The 25458-nt window shown below is 34.8% G+C and overlaps 1 protein-coding gene across 1 annotated transcript in view; it reads right to left on the bottom strand.

The window, feature by feature from the left end:
* The window catches only part of MMP16 (matrix metallopeptidase 16), a 166728-nt gene that overhangs the window by 66964 nt on the left and 74306 nt on the right, over window positions 1-25458 (bottom strand). The window contains exons 2-3 of the mRNA XM_041464440.1: window positions 16737-16885; window positions 8649-8771 (exon numbers count right to left, since the gene is read on the bottom strand). Of these exons, the coding sequence (XP_041320374.1) occupies window positions 8649-8771; window positions 16737-16885 (272 nt within the window). The remainder of the gene's footprint in view (window positions 1-8648; window positions 8772-16736; window positions 16886-25458) is intronic.

Genomic DNA, 25458 nt, shown 5'->3' with positions numbered 1-25458 from the left:
AATTATTATAAGCCCTGTGCTTTTAATAAAACATGCTAGTCTGGCATTATATACTTTAGGAAGAGTATTTTTAAACAAGCTGGTGCAAAATTATGGTGTCAATCTGTATAGCCCTTTAAGCTAGAACTTATTATGTTAGCTGGCTCACTCCCAGCAGTACAAAGAATATTATATTTAGAACATTTAAAATATATTAAAATGAAAAATTCTTAACAGTGGGATAACCAGATTAATCAACCACTGACTGTTTACCTCCTGGACCACAATTAGAATCCATCACAGCTAAAGAATGTCATGTTCTTTTTGATCAAAAGAAAAATGTTTTTAGTTAAATGAATTTTTTACTTATTAGTAAGTTCATTAACAAAAGCAGAACTTCATACTGTGACCACCAACCAGCATTCACAAAACCTTGTTGCATTTGCAACTGGATAAATTCCTTATCAGAAACAAAGCCTTTTGACAGGCTAAGATGTCCTTTTATGATCTGATTACATCTGTAAATCTTGCATAACACTATAGAATCCATCAGAGACATCATTTTATAGTAGACAATTATATGCTAACTCAAGAATATGTATTAAAAAGAAATTTCAGTCTCCTTTATTTCTTCAAGTAACATACACATGAAAAGGCAAAACAATATCAGAATTAAAGTTTACTCTCATAGTTAGTAAATTATAGTGAAATTAACTTTTTTAAAAAATCTTTGGTTTTGTTATTGAATTCAAGAAATTAATGTCAATAATCAATTTCAGACCTATCCAATTTTCTGCATCATTTCCACTTGATTCATATGGGCAGCAAAAACTCTTTAAGGTTTGTGTCTGCTCTGAAACCGCTGCAATCAGATTCCCTTTGTTCATTTGATATGTGCTTGACTGAATGTCCAGCACAAATTTCAGAAATTGCATCATTCTAGAGTATATGTAATATTTTTGCCAGTTTACTCAGCATGGCACATTAAAGGAGAACAAATACACTTTCATGAATAAACCATGAATGATTGATTTGTTTGGTACATTAAATGTGCTTGATTATATGGTATTTATGTTTATATAAATGAAATAAATCTTTCAAGCATAATTTTATAGATTTTACTTCATATATACATTTTCTTTATAGCTTTATGTAGAAAACATAAAGTTACATATTTAGACTTCCACTCAAAAAAGATTTCAATGTATTGAGTCCAATAGTGCTGTCTAACCAAAGCAGAATTTTTTAGCTGGTATGTATGTCCCAGAGGGATATCAACAGAAATTATAAGATAATACATTGTAGAGAATCCACTGTTTACCTTGATCTTTTGTTCCAAAGGTGATTTAACCAAGGAATTAATACTTGTGCCTATTCTATTAATTGCCTGGCTTGTATTATTGGTTCTCATTCTGTTTTTCTCTCTCACATATATGACCTTCTAAATTTTTCCCCTATACACAAAGACATTTAAAAGATACTTCTGCACTGCAAAGTCATTATCTTTTTGTTGTCTCTAAAAAAATTAAAATTTTGAACTCTTTACATCTCAGGTTATAAGACATTTTCTCCAGTCTATTGAATATTTTCTGTGATTTTTATTCAACTCAACCCAATTTTTAACGCTCTTTTACAACTATATTTTTTACAACTATATCTTTTAGTGCTCTGTCACAACCATAAAGTACTGCAGTACTGATCTTGCTGTCAGAGAGAAAATATCCTCTGATCTGTAGGCATCACCTTATTCTACATTACATAAATGTCATGTGATTTAAATCGCTTTCTATGATACTCCATAATTATTTGTTCATCACTAATTTTATGATCAGTGTTGCATTGCATTTTCTGTGATTAAAAAAATATTGGGCAGACTGTACCAACAATCAGCCCTTGCAGAACTCTTCTCTGAAAACTCCTGCCTTTGAGAATTAGGGGGTTTTGAGATGTTTTAATTAGCAAGTTCATAAACTGCTGTCTGTGCCCCCTGAGAAAGTACAGCATTTTGGAACCTGTCCCGTGACACAAAATCAAAAGCACATCACAGTGGCACACTTACACTGCCACTACCAAAAACTTCACTGTTGCTATGCTGAGAATATCCCTTACAAAGCTGGCAGATGTGCTCTCAGTCAGTCCTGCTGTGTGCTCCCTAAGGCACATGTATGGCCTGAAGCAGAGCTCTTTGAAGGATTACAGCCTCTGTTATTTGCCATGGATATAAGAAATATGGCAAATGAATCAACAGGCTCTCACAGAATACAGAGCATGTCTAAAAGAATGGAAATATTGGTATAGAAAAAGTTTACCTGAAATATACAGCTTGGGATTTGGGGTTTTTTTTAATCTATTTATTTGTTTGATTTTTTTTTTAATTTTTTTATTTAGGAATATTAGTAATTGGTCAAAGTCCCACTTTGGTATTTAGCAAATGGAAGAAGGGTCTTCTGCTATTATATGTGAAATGACAAAAAGGATAAAAATAGACTGGAATTTTGTATTGGTGGTAAATTGAGTAATTAATTTGTCTAAAAGGGTTTGACTCAAATGTTAAAACTTATCATTTTACATTTTCTTGCTTTTCCAGCACATTGAATGAAGTTTTAATCAGGTTACAAATGAGAAATTGAGCCATTGTGCTAGTTTCACACTTGCAAGCTCAAGTACACTACCTTTGATAGCAGATATCTTCCACGGGATTCAGCTATTGACTTACTTTTGAAATAGCATTCTATATCTCCAGATTCATTGTAAAGTAATATTTTTTCCAAAGCATACTTTCTCTGTTAAAACCTGAGAGATTTTCTGGCTTCCAAACCAACATTCTGGAGTGGGCAAGATTATACTGAAAAGTGTAGCTTGAAAGAGAAATTACACAAATCAGCAGTTATTCCTATACAAGAGTATTTACAGAAAACAACTGTCCACTTTTAATGTGTTAAACACAATCCAGGTTCAATCCTAAAAGAGCAACACAAACATTGAAATTGCCTTGCTGGGAACTTTGTTTAAAAAAATGCACCAGTGCAGATATCTGAAATCCAAGTTATGTTACATTTCTTTCATGTTGTTTATCATACAACCTCCAAGGGGGAAGTACAGTAAAATCAATCCACAAAGACAGTGTGTCAATTACCAGAAATACTAGGATTCATCTTTTAAAAGTCTTCAGTTTAGACCTATGATTGCAATAGAAAATAATGTCTCATATGAACCCTTTCCTATTTAGATCCACAACTTAAATCCAGCAATCACCTGAAACAGTGGTAACTTCCACAAGAGTTAAAAAAAAAAAAAAAAAAAAAAAAAAAAAAAAAAAGACAGGAATTGGGTATCTTACACTCACAACATGTCTAGATAATGGAACTCAAACAGAAGTAAGTGTAGGATGTGACAACTCAGAACCACTCTTATTGCAAGGTGAAAGCATAGCAAGACAAAGCCCTTCATAACAAAAATCCATGTTTTTTCTAAGTATTGCTTTCCTAGCCTCAGTGTCTAGTGATCATTTCACAGCAAAGTTCAAATGAGAGAAAGATCCAAAGCTGACCTTGACCAGACTGGCAATGCAACTTTACAAAGAGGTTGAAGATCCTGTAATTACTAAAAAAAAAGGCAATTTATAAAATGAAACATCTATTTTCATGCCATTTTTTATGAACTAATAAACTGAGTGATAATTTTTATAAATTTTGAGAGCTGTTATTTTTAGACAACCCCAGCCACATATCAATTGATTATGCTTTTTTTGTGGTTATCACTGCTGGTTTTGCATGACTTTCAACCTAATAGTTGTGTCAAGCATTATAACTTTAAAATACATGTCTTCCACAAGAACAATTAGATTTTATCACTGATATGCACTTTTCACATTCATGTACTATTTCTACAGCTGCCTGAAGAGTCTTGTTTTGAAAGTGTTATTCTAGAATCCTGAGTCCTATTGATTTCATAAAAGCTTTGGGTTTTCCTTCCCTTCCCACTCCTTTCCCAGAATATCCTAAAAGAAAAATCATACATGTTTCACTGACATATTTTTGGCTGCATCAGCTTCAGGAGCCTTGCAAGATTGTCAGGATATACTTCACTTGACTGTGTAAAATCAGTAATCTGAAATTTAAATAGATGAAAGACCAGGAATTTCAACTGAGTAGGTAAAAAGATGCAGTCAATAATCTGTTTGAAGTAAGCTAGTTAAGATCTGTTGTTGATATGAAACTGTTCAAGTAAAATGAATTGAAACAAACATTAAATGTGAATAAGTTGTTGACACAACCTTTTTATTGTCATTGATGTAAATCAAACCTAAACTGAACCAAAACTTTGGGGGTTGGGGGTTTATTTGTTGTTTTGGTGGTTTTTTGGGTTGGTTTGTTCTTGGTTTTTTTTTGGTTTTTTTTTTTTTTTTTTTTTTTTTGGTTGGTTGGTTGGGTGGTTTTTAACCAAACTACAAATTTTATTGAAAGTAATAAATTACCTCTGGCCAAAACCATATTTCACTTTGCACCATAATTTCTCTAGAAATTGGTTTTTATGAAGTTGCTTCACCAATCTCCCACTGATGTGAGGTTTTTAGCTTCAACTTTTTTCCAGTTTCAGTTTGCTGACTCTTTGTAGCTATAGACTAAGAGTGCTATCTTGGCTAATATAGCTCTTGCTCACATTGATTAAACGTAAACCAGAACTATTACTTTTGATTTTCTGTGGGTTTGATTTTCAACCTACTGCTGCCATGATTGAAAGAATTTATAATTAACTTGTCTCTTCATTTTCATGGATAATATTCTCCTCAACATTCATTAAAAGAAGATGAAACACGAAAGAGATGAGATTTCCGAGACAAAAACCCAAGACTAGCAAAATACTTGACAGTCAAATGTTTTTATAGGAAAGCTATGTTAAGAAATCTGATGTCATAATATGCTACTAGGTAATCTCAAGTCAATAAAATGCAACATAAACATGGAATATGTTCTAAATATTACTTTGTATTAATACATTCAAAACAATTTTTGCTACTATAAATCAACAGGATTTTCAAAGTTTTTTCTTAATTCAGTATTTCCTTATTTTTTTAGAGTGAATTTCAAATATCCAAGAAATTCTCTCTCCATATTCTACACAATATGGACGATTTAGACAATAGAAATTGCATAGTCTATTGCTAACAAGCCAGATAAGACTTTTGATTGCATACTGAAGCTCCCAGCTAGCATTCATTCATTTATCTGAACAGCATAAAGTAGACCTCTTCAAATCTTTCATCTTCTTTCAGAAATGAAATCTAGGATGTATCTAACTTGTAAATGGAAAATGACAATTATCTGGGGCTTGACCCATTGTCCACTGAAGTCAAGAAAAAGATGAAATTAATTATAGTGGGTTTGGGATGAAGCTATTGACTATCTACAGCTAAGTTTCCTGCACCAATTAAATTATTACATATTGCGGATTGATTGAATTTGTTTTTTTTTTCCTTACTTAAGCATGAAAAAATAAATCAGAGTAGCTTTTCAATTATTATTTTATTGTAAATTGTTACAAGTTCTAACTCATAGTTCTAACTTCATATATACTTATAACTATAAATCAAGAGAAATCTTTTCTTTTTACAGAACATTCTCCAATTTTACTTGCAAAAGCATTTTGCAGATAGAATAATCTGTGCAATTGAGAAATGACTGGGCAATTGAGAAATCACTGACTGCTGGAGTTCAGATTATGAATAGTATGCACAGAATTCTGATGAGGAGGGCTTCATATTCATGATTCCCTGTCTAAAATGGACATATAAACATTTATATGTTCTATTTTTACAAAACTGATAACTTTATTGATTCACATTGTTGCTCCTTCTTTAAAGTACTGGATTATTTACTTTTCTAGCAAAAGAGAAGGTGACTATATTTTTGAGAATCATATGTGCCTTCATAAATGCCCCCTTAATTTTTTTTAAAACTTTAGTTTTTAAAAATCCATTCATAGCTTTCTTAAATTTCTTCTCTGATTCTGTACCATGTTCAGAGATCGTTGCATAATCTGACATAGCCTAAAATACTAAGGAATGATTAAGAGTATATCATTAAGACCTCTGTAGCTTTTTCTGTAGTGGAGTCATAATTCTCTTGTACCCTAGATGTTCTCTTTCACCCCTATACTCTTCTGGCTGGTAAAAAGTTTCAAATACTTACTTTATGTTTCTTTGTAAAAGTGATATTATTCTATAACATGTGAACTAATAATGTTCACAAGGTTTATCAGCATGAACTATATTGGTCAGAAAAATACTGTAAACTGGGTAATTTCATTGGAAACAGAAATTGTAACAAACATCACATATCAGTTCAAATGAGAAGAAAGCTGCATTCCCTGAGGGAGAGCAGGCATAATTAATGCAGCACATTGCATATTCCAGGCTGATATTCCCAATACTGGAAATCTGTATTTTGGTTCTAAGAATAAATATCACCTAAGTCCAAAATTTAATATGTTGCCAAAAGGACATATTAAATGTTCAAAATGTAATATGGGGAAAAATACACTATTAATGTAACTTCTAATTATAACTATAATTTTAAATTGCTTCTTTGAAACTTTATCTTGAAATATTGCAGAATTGTTTCAGGTGGAAAAATTACATGTTGAAAATAGGTAAAAGTTCCAGGGCACGGAGGGGTGGGGAGCTTGCTTTTGGAAGTATTTGTTGTGGGGTTTTGGTTTTAGTTTCCAAAAAATTGTAAACTGTATCATGCATTGAAATGAAGGAGAAATTGCTCTTTCTGTGGAGGAATTAGTAAACTGGCTTAACAAGCACACTTCAGACTGCAAGGTTCAACCAGCCAGGAAAGCACAGAATGCAGCTGGAAACCTGCAGGTTATAAAGAGACTGAGTGGCACAGAGAAAAATGGAGCAGATAAATGATACTAGAGATATGATTAAAATTTTAGGAAACAAAGCAGGTTAAAATGTCATTCATACATGTCACAAGCCTGTAAGCAGGGAATTGGTGAAAAAGAATATTAGAAATTTTGTTTTTTTTTTTTTTTTTTTTTTTTTTTGTCTTTATTTGCTTTGGGTTATTTTCTAATTCAAAAAGATAATATAACAACTTCTTTATTCTACTCAAATTTAGGGTTTCTATTTTAAATGTATTTTGTACTTTCATTGCAAAAAATATTACTTATTCACTTCGAAGCTCTGTTTGATGGGAGGCCTTGTCAAAGTGAGAGAGACAACATTTTCAAAGGGGGGAGGCAGGAGATAAAGAACTGCTATAAATTCTTCATAGTGAGAAAGATTACTAGATACTTGTCACTTAGTTTAATACTGGACACCTTCATTTGTTATTTGGATTAATGCCTTGAGTGACAGTCCAGAAAATATACAAGGGGAGGATTTAGACTGTTGTAAAAAAATCCTGTATTGAAATAGGGAATCAGACTCTGTACAAATCAGAGTGACAGAAAACCACACATATGAGTAGATGACTACTCATGCCTCCTAAGTGTTCACACACTGCATTTAAATTCTAAAATGCAAATAGATGTAAAGTGCTGTAGGTGGGCATTTTTATTCTAACCAACTATAAATTACATTTACATTAACAATAAAGGACTTCAGCCAATGCAACTTACCAACCCCAAGTTGTCTATTGCTTGATGTTACATCAGAATGTAATGTCTTAATTCTAGAATTAATTAATGTCTAGAATTCTCTAATTCAGTTATAAACCACAGTGGTGACATAGGGTTACTAATGAAACTATATCTTCACCAGGCTATGAGGAACAGTCTACACGACAATTAGGGCTTACAAAATTTAAATTTAATATTTGTATGGGTTCATGAATAATGGCACCAGTTAATGAATTTGAAAACTATTTTATCCCTCTGAACTTACCCCGCTAGATATTACAAGACTCCATGATAAGGCTGTGCAAATTTTCCAACTGTTTCTATTGGAATCCTTGGTTTGCAGACAGATTATGGATTTTATATTATATACATGATGACACTTTCTCTGGCTGACAGAGCTCTAGTGAGTACATCTTGAAAGTTTCCATCTAACTTTCCCTCCAAGGCCTCAGTTTTGACAGCAGGCACACTGTGCTAACTACGTTCCAGACTCAGGAGTTATACAGATGTACTGCCCTGCACACGTCCTATGCCCTTCATCACCTAGACTGGAAAAAGTTGGGTCAGTGACTCATCAAATTATAATCAAATTAATTTGTACTTAGAACAGACCTAGAGGCACCTACATTTTGTAGAGACTGACTCCTTCCAATACCCTATTTTACATATTTAAATTAGAAATCTGAGTTTCATTACAGCACTCCTAGATTCAGAGCATTATTCCCTCAGCAGTTGCCAAGAAAGTTGAAAGGTAGCCCTAAGGAAGTACTGGGTGTTTAATTGATGTTGTAAGCTTCGTAGAATTTACTGGCTACTAAATACATGCAATTTTAATCCAGGAAAACAACTTGGTTCTTATGCAGCACATATGTACTTATAGGAGGTATCCTTTTAGCACTTTTAGCACTTTTATATCATACAGTAATAATAAACTTCTCTAAGTATTGAAAAACATTCAGGAACTTATATTTACTTTAAATGAAAAGTCATCACTGTTAGTGACATTTGTATACCTATAGGAATATCTTTGGTACCTGTAAGTGATATGTTTATGTTGCCATTTCTGTCCTGTTAACGCGTAGCGTTTCCGACGAATGTTAAATTTGGAGCTACCTCTTGTTTGGTCAGGCACACCACATCGAGGTTTCTTCATCCAGCTGCAAGAAACAGCACCACACAGTTAAAGCAACATGGAATAAAAATCATAGCCACTGCATCCCTAATAAAAACATGCAATTATCTGTATATATAATTTTATAGAAAACATACAAACTAATAAATACAACAGACTGTTGGAGTTCTTTTAATTCAACTGAAATTGCTACCTTTTTGATACTACCAAGTTCTTCTATCCTACTCTTTTTCCACACAATGAGAAGTATCTCATTGCACCTGTAAGCTCCTAATGGACATATTTAACTCAGGAATTATTGCTTAAGAATATTTAACATTCTGCACAAAATCAAGCTGAAAAATATAAATCACATTCAATAAAAATGATCATTGCAGCAGCACCAGATTTCCCAGAGAAAGGCTGTATTTCCACAATGATCTTCAATATTTCATTGTTTTCCAACATTTCAAAAAAATTAAACTTGCCAGCATTTTAAACATATTATAATTAAAATGATATCTAATTCAAAAGTATAATTTCCACAGCAATATCCTTGAACTGTTTATCACTTGTAGCGTAAGGCACTATTCAGTCCAAAGAAAACACAGATAAAGTGTGTTCCATGAATTGAGTGGCTGCAGGACAATTTACCATCAGGAAGAGAGTAAGGCTAAAGTCTTTTACCGCATAAGTAAAATACAAATCTCTTCTGTTACTTTTCCCAGCTCATTGTATTTCTATCATGCCAAACAATTACCTACGTAAAAGCCGTAGTTTTCCAATGACATTTAACAGAAGAGTAGTCATACCCTATATTCAGGCTTTCATGGACGAATTTCTGACCATTAAACTGGCATTGTTTTGTAAATAAATGTACACACAGCAGCTGTATATGTGTGTGATTGGATGACAGGAAAGTAATTTCAAATGTCATCTCAGAAAGCGGATTCTGCACAGGTAATAAAAAAACTCCAAAAAAGCAGTCAATCATCAGCTTCACTTATTTTGATAAATGTTTAAGAAGTGGTTTAAAAGTACAGTAAACTTGTAACACTTCATATATGCAGTAGCTATGAGTATATAGCAAACTGTTTTTCAAAGGCACAAGTAGGTGTTAAGCTCATCAGCCTGTGGGAAAGTACAAAATTTTCTTGATAGTACCAAAATGGCACTGCACCCCACCTGCACTGATAACAGCCTGCAAAAACTCTGATGTGAGACAAATCTATTGAGTAGTACAGGTCAGGAACTAAAAACTCATTAATTTAACTGCCGTAATTGAAGACATCAAGTTCGCAATCACCTGTTTCAAATAAGAAACATAGAATGATTTGTTCTAATTTCTAGTCAGAATACTTATGCATGGCACATAAAACAGTTGATGTGCAAGGAAAACAATGTTCTTTCCCTAGAGCCTGCAAAGACTGTTCTGCAAAAATCTAAAAAACCTTACCCCACCAGCATTTGCTGAAACACCCTGCAACTTTACTTCAGCTTCCTTTGGTTTTTGAAATAAAATAGTAATTCAACAAACTAGGGATTTTTGGGATGGAATATTACTGAAAAGTTTAATTTGTTCTAATAATGAAAGAAAATGAAGGAAAGAAGTAGAGCTCTGTTACAGACCAAAGGGCAGTAATATTCTTCTTATTAAAATGATATGTTTACACTTCATGAGATTGAAATTATCTCAGACCTTCTGAAACTTTTAGCCACATTGTCAGTAATACTTTTTAATAATGGTGTATATTAATTATGTTGTTGAAACTGCACACAGACATTGCAGAAAAAGATGCAAACAAAAAAGACTGGTGTTCTCACCTCAAGGTGACATCCCTACATCAAGAGCAAGGAGCAAGGAATAAAGCAAAACCAAATAACTATTATATTTTGTTAGAAACACTGCACAAAGATATTGTATAAAATACATATATATAATATATCACTCATAGTTGTATAATTTCAAAGGCAATGACTTAAAAGTCATTGAATTAGTCCTTTCCCCTCTCCAAAAAGTTTACATTATTTAGCTTAACTGATGGAGACCTATTTTAATAACAGGATTTGGTCACTAGCAAGCTAGGGGCAGATAAAAGTAAATATTCTAAGTTCTGAATTTAAAAATTAATCTTGAAAGCTATTGAAATAATTTCTCAAGTCAAAAGATTCAATAATCTTACAGAAAATCTTGTTAATGTAAAATTTTTTTCACACTTCAGAACTAATACTAAAAGTCAAGAACAGTAGGTAACGTGGTTTCAAAAGTCAACATTGTATTATCTTACTAGAACTACTTAAAATCCTTTTTTAAGAAAACAAAACATGGCCCAAAATAACATGTTATGAAATTCAAGCAGTCACAATTTTTTCTTGCACTGATTTTTGAGTAGTATGTACCTATCAAGGACATCATGCTTGTATCCCTATTGGCTTGGACAGAGAGGGGATGTTCCAAGTTGTCATACTGTCTGGACCACTAATGTTCTTGCTATTGTTACATGAGGTCTGGGACTGTAGTTCACACAACATAAATCCAAATATAAATCAAATGGAAGTCACTGCAGGCATGGTTGAATAGCTTTTGGGAAATTATCTTCATGTAAAATTTAAGGAAAGATGCAATTCACAGCCGAAGATTTAGAACATCACCAAATCTATCACCTAGATCTTAGCTGAGCTAAGTTTAGATGTTGAATTTTAAACAAACTAGTGCATGACTAGTATGGGAGCTCAGTATTTTCAAGCACAGAAATGAGGCAAAATGTTAACAACTTCAGACACACAAATTTTCCTTTGATTTCTATAATATTTTAATTTTTTTTTTCAACAGTAACTGTTCTGACACACACTGGGAGGAAGACTTCTCTTAGTAATAATCATTAATGCTCATGACATTCCAAATACTTAGCAGATAATATGGTCTTCTCCTGGGGAAATTGACAAATAAAACATTGATTTCTGTGTTCTTCCAAATATAGATTCTTCTAATGTAATATGATCAAGGTCTTCCATGTTCCTGATTGTTTGTTAGAGTTTAATTTTTTGACATGTTTTTGAAATGTTTGGAAATATGCTTCATTTTTAAAAGGTGCATACAAGTAATGACTTTGCCTCTCTTTCATCACTGTTTTTGAACTTTGAGAAATCTTTTCTGCAGAAGCACTTCAAAATTAATATTTTATAAATACTCAATAAAGAGGCTTAATTGTGACTAATGTTCTCTATCTGTACACTGTGTCACATCACATTCCTCTTCTAACTCCATTAGTTTGAATCTTGAGGAGCTATATATGTCAAGAAAATTTAAATATTTTAGACTCATAGCAAATCTAGAAAGATTAAAAGAAAAATATGCAGCAAAACTGTGATGCTTTTCCAGTAGAGAGATGAAACTGAACTTCTGTCTCAAGCCAGTTGCCTAACCATATTTTGTTCTTTGTTTTCTAGGAGGAAAAATCTCTTTCTGTCTCTTATTTTTCTTAAGCCTTCAAGAAAAAATTTACCCTCACAGAATCAAAACATTAAAAACTGTAAATTTGGTTGAATTGAAACTGCTTTATTCCTTATCAAAATTGCTGCTAAGGTTCCACAATTGTTCTGTTGTTGTTGGGCTTTGGGAGTTATTTGGGACAGAGTTATAGCAAAAATTAAAATAAAAGAGAAGGTTCAGCTTGAGATACTGCAACTTAGTGGCTGGAAAAATTATAGATGTCTATTTAAGAAAACTACTGAATTATACCCTTAAACTTCTAGTGAGGAGAAGACATGCCTATGGATGTCTTTCTAAGCATCTTTGCTTATGTAGCCTGCTATTATAAGACTTTATTGACACTTGCTAAGTAATGGGAAACAGTCAAAGAGTGATGTAAGGTATTGTATTTCAGCCCTGATGATTCCTTTTTTAAGACTTCTCATTGGATATTTACTGGGAGTACAGACCATATGTATACTTTTGTACACAAAAAATTACTAATTTACTAAGAAAATAAATCACTGGATCAATTCCAACAGCTCAGAATTTACTTTGTGACTGATAGTTAATATATAAATAGCACAGAGCATTAACTTGGTCAGAAGCTCATCTAAGCATTGACACAATCATATTTGCCATTTATTTCTAAAGGATGACATTGGAATAAAATGAAAGTTTTGTTGTTATTGCACAGATTTAGTCAGCATCCTATACAGATTATTCCATTTTTATATCAAGAAATCTTTTTTTTACCCTAATTTGCAGGGTACTCCTCAAAAGTGCAAAACAAGTCTTGGGAATAAACATGTATAGCAGTTTTAAGAAAAAACAACTAGTCTTTTTCTACAATGTTTCTTTTAGGGATGCAGAAGACCAGGAATGCCAACAGTGGGTCCAGTTTCAGAAATGTCTTTTTTCATTAAACATTGACTGTGTTTGGTAATATATAAATGAAATACAGAAAATACCGTGGCACTCCATGCAAACGTTAGACAGTATTCTCTTTGGGTTAGCCATTCTCATGGTACTTGTACTCAGAACCTTCCTCACGTATTTACACCACTATAAGGATGTCTCATCCTACCACTCACTCTTCCCTACCCCAGCAATAAGTATGTATCATTCTTTCCAAGAAAATCAAGTGAATGCTGAGTAGTAGGGAGAGGATGAATTTATGCATACCAAAATATTCATTGAGGGATTATTTTTTTTTCAGAGCAGCAAAATCCCACCAGGAGACATTTGATAGTGGTGCTGCTGCTGTAGGACATTATTTCTTTGTTAATTCCCCAAAGTTAGTTCCTATAAAGTTGCTACTATAAGTTTTAAAATTGCTTGTCCTTCTGAAGACAAAGAAGCACATCATAATCTCTTCTCAAGATGTGTCAAAGAAGAAGGTAAATCCTCTTGCACAAGATGAGAACATATTTTTTATGAGGTTCCTGCTTTATTTATTATTTGCAACACCAGCATTGTTAGTTATTACAGCATATTAATCCTAAAGAAACAAATTACAAACTGTCACATATGTCTGACCTAAAGAGTATATATACTTTCTGTGTAGATGAAAGGGAAAATAACTTCAAAAATTTACAAAATTATGCCACAAATGAACAACTGAAAAACATCTACCCTTTATTATGCAGTCATATCTCCCATGAATATCCAGTGATGTGAACTGATGGTACTTTGAGACCAGAATTTAGTTAAAAAATCAGGTGTTTGTTGTTTTGTTTTTTCAACACCAATGTAAGTGTGACAAGCCTTTAAGAGTCAGTTCTGTTCCTAACTTGACTCAAGTTAGTGTGACTCCAACTATCAAAGTAAATGTAGCATTCATCCAGCATGAGTTACATGTACCTAAAAATTGCAATATATTAATGTATCTCCTCTGTAGAAGAAAATGATGCATCGAAAGATCTCAAAAACTCAATATTCACCACATTATAAGATTAATATTTTGGATTGCTGCATTGATGGATTTCTTAATCTCTTAAATTGCAGAAGTGAAGAAAATCTTGCTGGCCAAAATGCCAAATTAGCAACATTAACCATCTCCATTTGAGTTTAGAATTTTAGGTTGGTTTGTTTTTTTTTTGAATTCTGCAGCAAATACTCTAAATTAAGATGGCAGCTGATTTCCCTCAGGTTACCCCTTTCTGTCCCTTCTGTGCTGCTGTGAACAGACTATTTTACTTTTAGTGAAATATATTGTCTCTGACAAAGCTGATACTAATGTGTCTTGAAAAGGGTCCTAGTTACTGACAGCACTCTGCTCAAAGATCAGTCACTGAAGGTGTATGAAGAGCAGACTCTTCACCCTGCAGAGGACCATAAACATACTTTTGAGCATGGCTCTCTCACAAGGCATTTACTGCTACTGCACTGCATGGTCTAAGGTCCTTTAAATTCCTAAACTGAGGGATGTGTGATCAACTCGCCTCCCCTGAGGGCAGCCACAAAAATCTGCTTTGTTTTATTGCTTTTCAATGCAATAGAGTATGTGTCAGTGGAATAAAATGATTTTTCCAATCCTGCCAGCATTTTGTGTAGTCTCTTCCCTAAACTCTAAATGATAGAAAAATCATTAATGTCAGCTACTTTACCATAACAAAAGATGACACATCAGGTTGGGGGTGGTAAATGGGAAATGAAAGACAATTCCTCCCCACCCCACCCCAAATTAGCATTTTATTAAAAATCAATTTTAAAAATTATTTTTTAAATTTATTAAAATTAGCAGTAGAAGCATATTTCACTGAAGCAAATGTTGGATATCCAGTGACAGCACTATTGAGTTATTGCTTGCTTTTCAAGTAAAGTAACTTTTTCTGAAATCACAAGATAATCTTTATCACAATTTAACTGAAGTGAGTCCAACAAGCACTCCAAATCAAAGAATCAGAGAATAGTTTAAGTTTGAAAAGACCTCTACAATCATTGATTCCAACCATTATCATGGCACCGCCCAACTCACCATAAAACTATGTCCCTAAGTGCCACATCTACTCTTCCCTGGGCAGCCTGTTCCAGTGCTTTGCAATGCTTTAGGTGAAGAACTGTTTCCTAATATCCATCTAAACCTTCCCTGGTGCAACTTGAGCCTTGTCCTGTCACTTACTACCTGCGAGAAGGGGCTGACCCCTGCCTGGCTACAACCTCCTTTCAGGTAGTTGTAGACAGTGATAAGGTATCCCTGAGACTCCTTTTTTTAGGTTAACAGGCACAATTCCCACAGCTGCTCCTCACAGGACTCATGCTTCAGACCTTTCCCAGCTATGTTTCCCTCCTCTGGACATTCTCCAGCACCTCAATGTCTTCTTGCAGTAAAGGGCCCAAAACAGAATGGGGAATTTGAGGATAGGCCCCACCAATGTGAAGTACAGGGGCATGATTACTGCCCTGGTCCTGTTGTCTTAATCCCAGATATGTTCTCTTAATTGAGTATTAATAGTCCCCGTTATTTTATTTTTTTGGGCACATTTTTAAAATTTGGCATGGTATAGAGTTGTTTGAAAGTGTCCTGTAATATCTCTGTTTTACAGAGTTTCTCTGTGTCTATTCTGTCACCAAAATCTGGTACAGAGAGCCTGAAACAACTTCAGAATCGCAAAGGGCATGCAAAACTAATTCAATTTTACTGCATGTTAAAATCTCCACATGTAGCCATAATATTTTATGAAAAATCCTTTGCTAGGATTTTTCTCCTATTCTAGCTGAGAAGCCTCAGAAAAGAAATATAAACAATAACTATCTGATGGCTGTGGAATGTGGTCTGGACATTGTTTACCAACAGGTGCACCTTAGATTGGTTCATGTGAGTTGCTTCTACTTAATAACCAATCAAAGATGTAGCTGGCTCGGACTCTCTGGAAGTCAGAGCTTTCGTTATCATCCCTCATTCCTCTGATGTTCTTTCTAGCATTCTGAAGGATCCTTTTATCTCTATTATTTTAGTATAGTTTTAGTATATAATTTTAATATAATATATGTCATAATATAGTAAATCAGCCTTCTGAAACATGGAGCAAAGATTCAGATCTCTTCACTTGTCCCGGGAGCCCCCATCGGTTCAACCATAACCACACCTGTTTTTTTGTTACTAGAAACCACTAAACAAATGGGCCAGTGGAGTCTGCTAAATTTAATAAATAAGAATAAAGAAATTTACACTAAAGATTTTCCATTAAAACAAGACTCCTTCAACTGTGATACATTTCGTGGATTCTTGCTAGTTTCAAACATGTTTTCTCCTTTCCACAATGATAACTTTTTGGCCCCTACTTTAGGTAACCCTGCAATATCTTGTTTACAATCACTTGCCCAAAGGCAGACGTCAGTTAGGCAGGTGATGACCCGCTACCATGAAATAAAAAAGCTGAAGAAAATGAAAAGGCAAGGAAGAGAGAAACAATTTACTTCCCCATCTGAAGCTGCAACGCTATTTGGATACTCCGGTTACACAGCTGCTTCCCCGTTCTATTTTACCCTGCTTGAAACAGAAAAGTCAAGAGCAGTTCAGTACTGGTTACTTACTCAATTGTGTTCCTGTCCACTTTTCCTGTCATATTAATGCCATAGAACTGCTGCATGGCAGCTATAGCTGATTGCATGGTTTCTGCAGAGCGCAACACCGACATTCGGGGGTCAGTTGGTGGAAGGTAGCCATACTTTTGTAACCATACCTGCAATGACAAGTGCAGCGGCTATTAAATAGAAATTAGAGGTAAATAAAATGCTCCCTAGTAATTAGTTGTATACCATACATAAAGAAGATTCTAATTCACCAAGTATATGTCCTGCTAGTTTGGGTGCTTGGTTGTTTTAATTTATCTGCAGATAAGAAATTCTTTGGGAATTTTATTTCACCTTCTTTATTAAAGATTATGTTGCTCTAAGACTTACAGAATTTTCTACCCAGAAGCCATCTCTCTTTATTATCTGAAACTGCCTGTTTCAATTATTTATTTAATGTATTTATTTATTTATTTGAAGCTACAACTTAAGCAGCTAACCCTGTCTCTAGGCATTTCAAGTAGTGTTTTAAGCAGACAAGATATAAATCTACAATATATGCCACATACAATTGACTGCCCACAGGGCACATAATAATATTCACCATCTACAATAATAAATCCACATAGCTCACACATTTACACTAAATTGTTATTGTCTCTCGAAGAACATGAAAGAGAGGGTAGGGAGACATTCAGCTTTCTGAGAAGAATATCAAAATCACATACTTATAGGCAAAGCAGTTGTCCAGGAGATAATGAAGTAGCAGAGTCTGCCTTCACTTAGAGAAAACTCTCTGATAAGAGGAACTGCCTTTTGAAATCAAGATGGATTTAATGCCAACTGCTTATGCTCTTAATTGTGTAGAAGTGAGGTCCAAATTACTGAAAGCTTTGTGGATTAAAGCCACTATCTTAAGAACCCTTGGACAAGCCCTCTGAAACCTGCTGTCCTCTTGAGACAATGTTTCAGAAACAAGTAGCTGCAGTTGTCAGGTTTCTATGTATTCTCAAAATCAAGACTATACAGAAAACAGTGAAAGACTTTTGAGGAAGTGAGGACACTGATACAGCTTTAAAAATGTCTTTTCCTTTGAGGGCCGGAAGTGCTCACTAGAATGAAAGGTACATATATTGCCAATATACAAGACTCAGTTAAAATGTATTGCTGCAGTTTCATTCCCCCCAGTAACAAAATATTTGTAACCACATAAATCTGATCTTCTGTTCTTTAACAAAAAAGACTCCAATCCAAATTGATTCAGCCACCTATTTCAAACATATCACATCACAATTCACAGATTCTGAATCATTACATTAATGAACAGTATCCACCCACCACACCTTACAGTGTTTTGTGGGCTCTCTCTGCCTCATACAACACTTCTGGGTTTTCACCTGTTTGTATATACACTGTTTATATGCAGCCTAACACCAACCTATATATCTATTTTCACTTTTAAATTTATCTTGCCGAGTCCACCATTTTAGTTTTGCAGCAGGTTAACCAAAGTTTTGGTGCACTCCCCTTCTACGAACACAGTGAACATGATCACGTCAAATTAACTTATTGTTAAGGTTCACTTTACTAACACCGAATGTGCTTTATAGGTGAACATAGGCTCAGTGTAAGTAAAAGATCAAACTGAAATTAAAGATTGTGGAAATCTTCAGGTTATAAGTTCAGATATTTCTAATTTAATCATGTTTACCTTAAACACACATTTACCTGTGCATTTCACACACAAACTCAACAACCAGAGAATCACAAAATCACAGAATACTCTGAGTTGGAAGGGACCCACAGGGATCATCAAATCCAACTCTTAAGTGAATGACCCACAGGGATCAAACCCACAATCTGTTTGTGAGCTCCACAAAACAGGGAAATACAACAGGACAGGGAGGCATAGACAGGATTAAGACCCAGACTAAAGTCTTTCACCTTCACACTATCTCTATATATAGGAACCATTCAGAATAAGGAAATTTTGTTTACTAGATGGGAAAATGCTCTTATTTACAATATAAATGAATTGCTACAATCAGTACCTACATACAACTTTACATATTCATACCTTCTCACACTTCTCAGTTTTAAGGGAGAGCTTGTGTACATTAAGTATGTGCAAGATTTGGGTAATTACAGAAATAACTTTGTTTATGTGCCACTTTGCAGATGAAGCCTACATTATTGGAAGATAGCTCTGAAAGGCCAGACAGAGCCTGAATGTTGGCAAGAACAATGTACTAGGTAGGAACAAGACCATGGAACTAAGAAATAAATGTTTGACACAGAGTGGACTGATTTCAGCATAGTATGTAGAGTCTCTTTGCATTAATATTTAGAATGAGTACATTTAATAATGGGGTTATTTTATATTCATCTTCTCAAGTCAATGATAGCAAAACAAATAGTAAGGAAAGAAAAATAGTTCTGAGTAGCATGTCACAGTTATGCAAAATGGTGCCATCTTCTTGCTACCTTCTCTGCAAGAATTTGGTATGCAGACACAGACCAGGGCTTTTTAAGAAGCTCTCAGGAGATAAGGGCAGACAAAATTGCTTGCTAAGCTTGGGAGGTCACCTATCACCACACAAAACCATCCTCACTGCAACATAACTGAAGAAGTCACAAGTATGGGGTTGCAAGTAAGAAAACTTGCCAGAAGTTAAAACTTCAGGTATCTCAATTAGAAAAGCTATTAATACAGAGACAGAAAACATATCTTGGGGACTACTGCTCATGGGAGAAGTGGAACAGGGAGAAGAAACAGGAATCTAGCAGAGTGCTACTGCACACACTTGGCAGAAAAGGAAAAGAGAGTTGGCTCAGAAACAGCAGGAGAGGACAGTATAGCTTTTCTCTATCTAAAAGTCTTACATGCAAGGTAAGTACAGGATGCCTGAAAGCCACCCCCAATCATTGAACAAAGGAAGTAAGACCACCTGGATCTTCCCTCAGCCTTCAAAATAGCCTAGAAGACACAGCCAACATACTGGCAAGTCATATGACACTCTGAAAATAAGTTTCTTTTTGAAAATTCAGACAAATTGACCTCAGACTGGCGAATGTTTGAGAGCTATTAGAATTTAGTGTTACAAAATTCTTTACTCTGTCCTTATGAGAAAGGATTATGAAACAAGAAAAAAGACAGAAAATCTGGTTCTGCAGTTTTCTGCAAGAAGAATAAAAACTTTTGAAGGATCTTGGCTCAGACTATCAGATATCTGAAATATACACCTCTGATTTTATTATTCATAGCCCAAATACTGTGAACTATAGAGGAGAAGCTTAACTTAAAGCCCAGAATATATAGGTGGGCAAAACAGCAAAAAGGAAAAGAAACAGTATGAGAAGGAGAATGAAAGGAAAAAAAAATTCTCTTGGTCTTGTACTTCTGAGGAAAGCTGTAAAATAAATTACACACAGAAGAATTTTCCCCTCCCCTCTACTGAAATTAGACTTAGTCTGCCTTTAAGGTACTTCAGCAATGACAGTGTCTTGGCAAGCCTCATCCTGAGGAAATCTTTGGTCTTGGAACAAAGAAATAGTGAAGCAGATCCATCTAACATGCAGTGTCCTGGATGCCAACGGGACCCTTTGCACAGACTCCAAATAAGTGATAGGTATCATTCCTTTCTACAATTCAAGAAGATAAAATACTGCTGCTTCAAGTCAAGTTTTTGGGCAGGACTTTCTTGTCCTGCTGCAAAATGAGATCCATGGTATCTCTCAGGTAACCACAGCAAAACACAGCTGGAAGGCAATAGGTTCCACCATTTCCCTCTCTAGTACAGCACTTTGCTGTCCCACTGACGTGAAGTTTCCTTTAGAGCTGAATCCTTCTTACTAGATCTTAAGCCTGTAACTTTTTATTTACCTGCTACTGGTAAAGGAAACCAATTATTCATTTCCCGTCTGAAGCAGCCTTTCATGTATTTGAACTTTCTGATGTGAGTCACTCTTTCTACTATTTTAAAAATGAACTCAATAAACCTCTTTTGCTTAATCATATTTCATTATCTGTATTAACCTCCAGAGAACCTGAAGCTAAAATCTATCTTTACTAAGCATCTGCTTGCACTAGATTTCTATGTTAGTTCCCATTGTTGGCCTATTTAACAAACACTGGAGTTTAGCTGTAGTGTTAGGAGTAATTCAGAAGAACATGGACACCCAAATATTTCATTTTGGAAAGAAAAACAAAACAAAACAAAACAAAACAAAAAAAATTAACTTAAAAATATTTTTCATTCCACAACCAAACTTCAAGACTTATGTCCCATTCATCCATACATTTTAAATTTTTAAACCCATGTTTTACATATTTTTCCCACCAGAAAAGTTTCTTCAACCTAATTCCACCTTCTATTTTCATAATCGTAAAGAAAACAAGAAACAGAATCCATTGGTGAGGAAATATGTAGACATGACAGAAGTTTGTAGAGGACCTGACAGTTCTGCAGGCATCCATGAAACCTACAAGTGCTCAGCACATGAGCTGCATCACCTTCCAGATTTTGGATGTCATTGACTAGATACCTAGGGTTTGGGGTTTTTTTGAAAAAAAAAAAATGATGAAAAAATCTTTTCATTTTAGTTTGTAACTGCTGCTAAAGCTGTGCTGTGTGGATCACCTGGCTATGGAATAGATAGAACTTTATCACATCGCTGTATTTTTTTTCTACTCTAAAGGAAAAAGAATGGGCTAACTTAAACTGTATTAAACACACCAAGGGATCTTAATAATTCAGATCTTTGCTAGTTTAGGAAGAAAGACTGATCTGAAAAACAGTATGTCAACACCAAACTCTTCTTAAGAACAAAGAAAACTGATGTATTATCATTAAAGATTAAACAAGAATATTATTAAGATAATCAGAGTTTGAGAGAGATTACTGATTTCTAAGAGAGAAGAAAGCTTAGCAACAAATTGTTAACATTCCTGAATGACAGTACATTGTATAAGCTACAATACAATTATGTTCTATGAACCTGAAGGCTTAGTAAATCAGTCTAATAAAGCACGAATAAAAACAATTTCATAAATATCTTCAGTAGTGCAGCTGCATATACTTATTATTCATGTATTCCTATTCCTGTTTTAGATTTTATCTGCAAACAGAATTCCTATCTGTACTGAGTAAAACTGTGATATTTCACAATTTCAAAATATTTTGACTTCTGTTTTTTAATACACTTCCACCAAAGACACTATAAGTGAAATGATTTTAAGCGTCTGAGTAATTCAGGAGATTTGTATTTTCTAAAAGCATACATTTATAATTCTAACTTACAGAGATCACCCCAGGATTTAGTAGTTCAAGTGCTGATGTAATTTTGAACAGGATTGAAGGCTTTAACTATAGTAAGGATAAATAAGCCAACTCTAGAATTAGTATCCATATGACCAAATTATTTCTTCATTTAGGTCAAATAATGATGGCTAATGGTGTGGTTTAATCACAGACCCACCTATCGCAGCTAATACTGATTTTTCAGTGACAACTTGATAGACAGATAGTCAGAAATAAACCAAAGTGTTTACACAGAACATTATAGGAAAGCTTCTGATGTCTTTCCTTCCTCTTGCCTCCAGTGCCACCAGTTCCTCATCGTTAGTTTTTTCTTCTTAACAGAATAAACTGAAGCAAATGGGACTATGGTGCACAGCATACAGCTCAGAAGAAAAATACTTCCAAGAAAAAGTACACACAGTCCAGGAGAGTCTACCTAGTCTATCAGAAATGTCTACAGAATGAAAATAAGAATTATGATAAACAGAAGTTTAATGTCATGATTGGTTTAGTACCCATGGCTTTAAGATAATTACTCCTTAACAACTAAAAAATCAGCCTGCATGTTCAGAGTACGCTGAAGTTCACAAACAAATCAATTTCTTGTAAATTGTATAGCAGTGTGGAAAAGATCTTAAAATGAAGGAAGCATCTTCAGATGGAGAAATTATCTTTTTTATCACTTTGAACATGCCAGAAAGAAAAGGTCAAAACACCAACTTGCAAAATTTTGTTCTACACTGTCCTAAACTAGAAACTTATTTTCTTGTGAATTACTGTGACAGCCCCCCCAAGAAACAATTTACATGTGACACTGGAACATTCTTAGACACATTAATGATAGTAATCTTTACTGGGGATTTCAAAAATTGTAGCTGGGACATAATAATTCAGACAAGTCTGTGGGATCTCTAGGTTGCAGCCTGCACTACAGTAAATACTTAGATACAGTTATAGAAGTAGCAGAATTGACCTCAAAGTGGGTCATAGAAGAGAATAAATTTGGCTTCACTGGCTTCAGTGTTGCTGCAGCTAGTCAGTTCAAAATTAATTGAGGCACCTCCACTGTTCTATTATGTATCTGTCTATTGATTTTTCTGTGTTCTAACTACAAAACAGATGTGAAACTGAACAATCTTACTATATTAGCCTCCAACAGTACAAAACTAGATTTACTAATACATGATACTGCATGTCAGCAGACAGGTGAAAATCTGGAATTTCCCCACTCACACGTATGGTGACAGAGATAATTTTAAAAGCGTACTCCTCTTCTCAGTGAGAGGCAGCTCAAGAATGAAGACTGCAGCCCAAAGCCAGAAGCTCTACATTGTAAGTGACTTTGAATCAAACTCAGAGTCCAAGGAATGGCAAAAGTAAAAAGGCAAAATGTGTTCAAAACTGAGTGCTGAATTCCTCTCATTTGTAATTCAAGTGTAGTTTAAATATTCTAAATAATTTCCTTTACTGCCACATTTACACAAGGGAAAATCAATGTAGCTTGAGAGCAGCAGAAGTGGGAGGTGTAAAAGAGCCGTAGGGAGCACCAGGCCAGAGCCATTTTCAGATCCCAGGCAGATGGGAATCTACCAGGAAGCAGCAGATGTGGGGTCTACATATAGCACTGTCCTTCAGCAACTGAAATATGACTGGAACAGAGATTAGACACTACCCCAGCTCCAAAGGCAGAAGCTACATTGTTTATTCACTACTTCTACTTTCTGTGTGGAGAGTGGGTTAGTGGTGTAACAGCTGACACAAATCCCAGGCCAAAAGAAACTCTTGATCATTTCCTCAAACACATTTATAACTGACTTCAGAATGTGGACCTTGTTCATTACTTGCTCAGGGAAATTTTATTCAATCGCTAATAGAAACCTCTGGCAAAGTCTGGCAGAGACCCAGACCAGTGGAAATACTTCTGCAAATAAAACTTCTAGTAGATGTAAATACTCAGTCATACAGCTCATGTTAAAGGACTCTGTCTCTGCATCATTTCTATAGCTTCTAGAAAAATATTAAGTTCTCTGCAGGGATAAGAATGCTGTATTGAATATTCTGGCTGAATTTGTCCTAACTGGTCCCAAAAAAAGGGGAAACCCCCCCCCCCCCCCAAACTTCTAAGGCCATGAGGATGAATAAGGGACTAGAGCATCACTCCTATGAAGAAAGACAGAGAACTGTGACTTTTCAGCTTAGAGAAGAAAAGGCTCCAGGGGTATCTTATCTAGGTACACAAATATCTGGAAGGAGGGAGCAGAGAAGATGGAGTCAGGCCCTTTTCCACAGTGCCCAGTAACATGACCAGAGGTTATGAGTACAAACTGAAACACATGACATTCCCTCTCCAGTCTAAGGAAACACTTTTTTACTGTGCACTGGCAACAGGTTGCCCAGACATGCTGTGGTGCCTCCATTCTTGGAGATACTCAAAAGCCATCTGGATATGGCCCTGAGAAGGGGATTAGACAGAGCTCTTTTTCTACAATATCCATTCAATAACAACTTTGGTTAATGAATTTCAAACTAACAAAGAACATAGGTGCAACACTGCAACTTTCTGCCTGATAGCTAAGCAACTGTATACACTTAGAAAGAATTGTTGTCTACTCTTTTGATAACCATAATATTGTGGGGAATGGAGATTGCCCACAAGATTCCATAACCTCCAGTTCTTTTAAGATTCAACTCTTTTACTTTTTTTGCCTCTTTCTGTCCCTCTTTGTGTATCTTCTGAGAAGTTATTAATGTGCTCCTACTTGGAACATTCTTGATCTTTTCTGAGTTTAGATTTTTATTTTTCTTTTATGGTTCCCTGTGACTCATTATATGTAACCATGGAGTTCATTCAGATGCCTGGATCCCAGAAAACCACTGACTAGATCAAGGTGATGGGCATATAACAAAAACAATGGTGAGCCTGGAGTCAGGGCAATTCTGGTTGAACCAAAGCCTATGAAGTGTTCCTTGGAAAATCATCACTCACTTTTCATTAGCAAAAATGAGTGATGCCTCCCAACATTCCTCTTCAAAACATTACAAGTATTTAGACAAGGCTTTGAACATATCAATTAATATATAAATGCAACTGTTGTTTGGTGATATATCCAAAAAGGCAAGAGTTCCCCATGAGTCTTTCATCACACTCCAGATGATCACCCCATCGTGTCGTTGTCTTGGTATTAATCTTTGACCCCTACAGCTTTGCAATACTTCACTTGCAAACTGATTATTTTCATCTAATCAAAATATATATTGATGACATAACTTTGGCTATGCTTAGCATCACAATATTTTAGGGCAGAGTTATTTATTCTTATAAAAACGGTAAGTAGGGAACTGAACAACAACTAGGGAAACAGAATTTGCTGCTTAGATCCTACAGCTTAGTACTTGCTTGAACTTTTGTTTCTTCTGGTTTAGATTTCTCAAGAGAAAGCCTG

Source organism: Pyrgilauda ruficollis, unplaced genomic scaffold, assembly GCF_017590135.1.
Source record: "Pyrgilauda ruficollis isolate IOZ18807 unplaced genomic scaffold, ASM1759013v1 scaffold18, whole genome shotgun sequence".
NCBI lineage: Eukaryota > Metazoa > Chordata > Aves > Passeriformes > Passeridae > Pyrgilauda > Pyrgilauda ruficollis.
The sequence above is the reverse complement of the archived record's forward strand: the minus strand, read 5'-3'. Positions and strand labels throughout refer to the sequence as shown.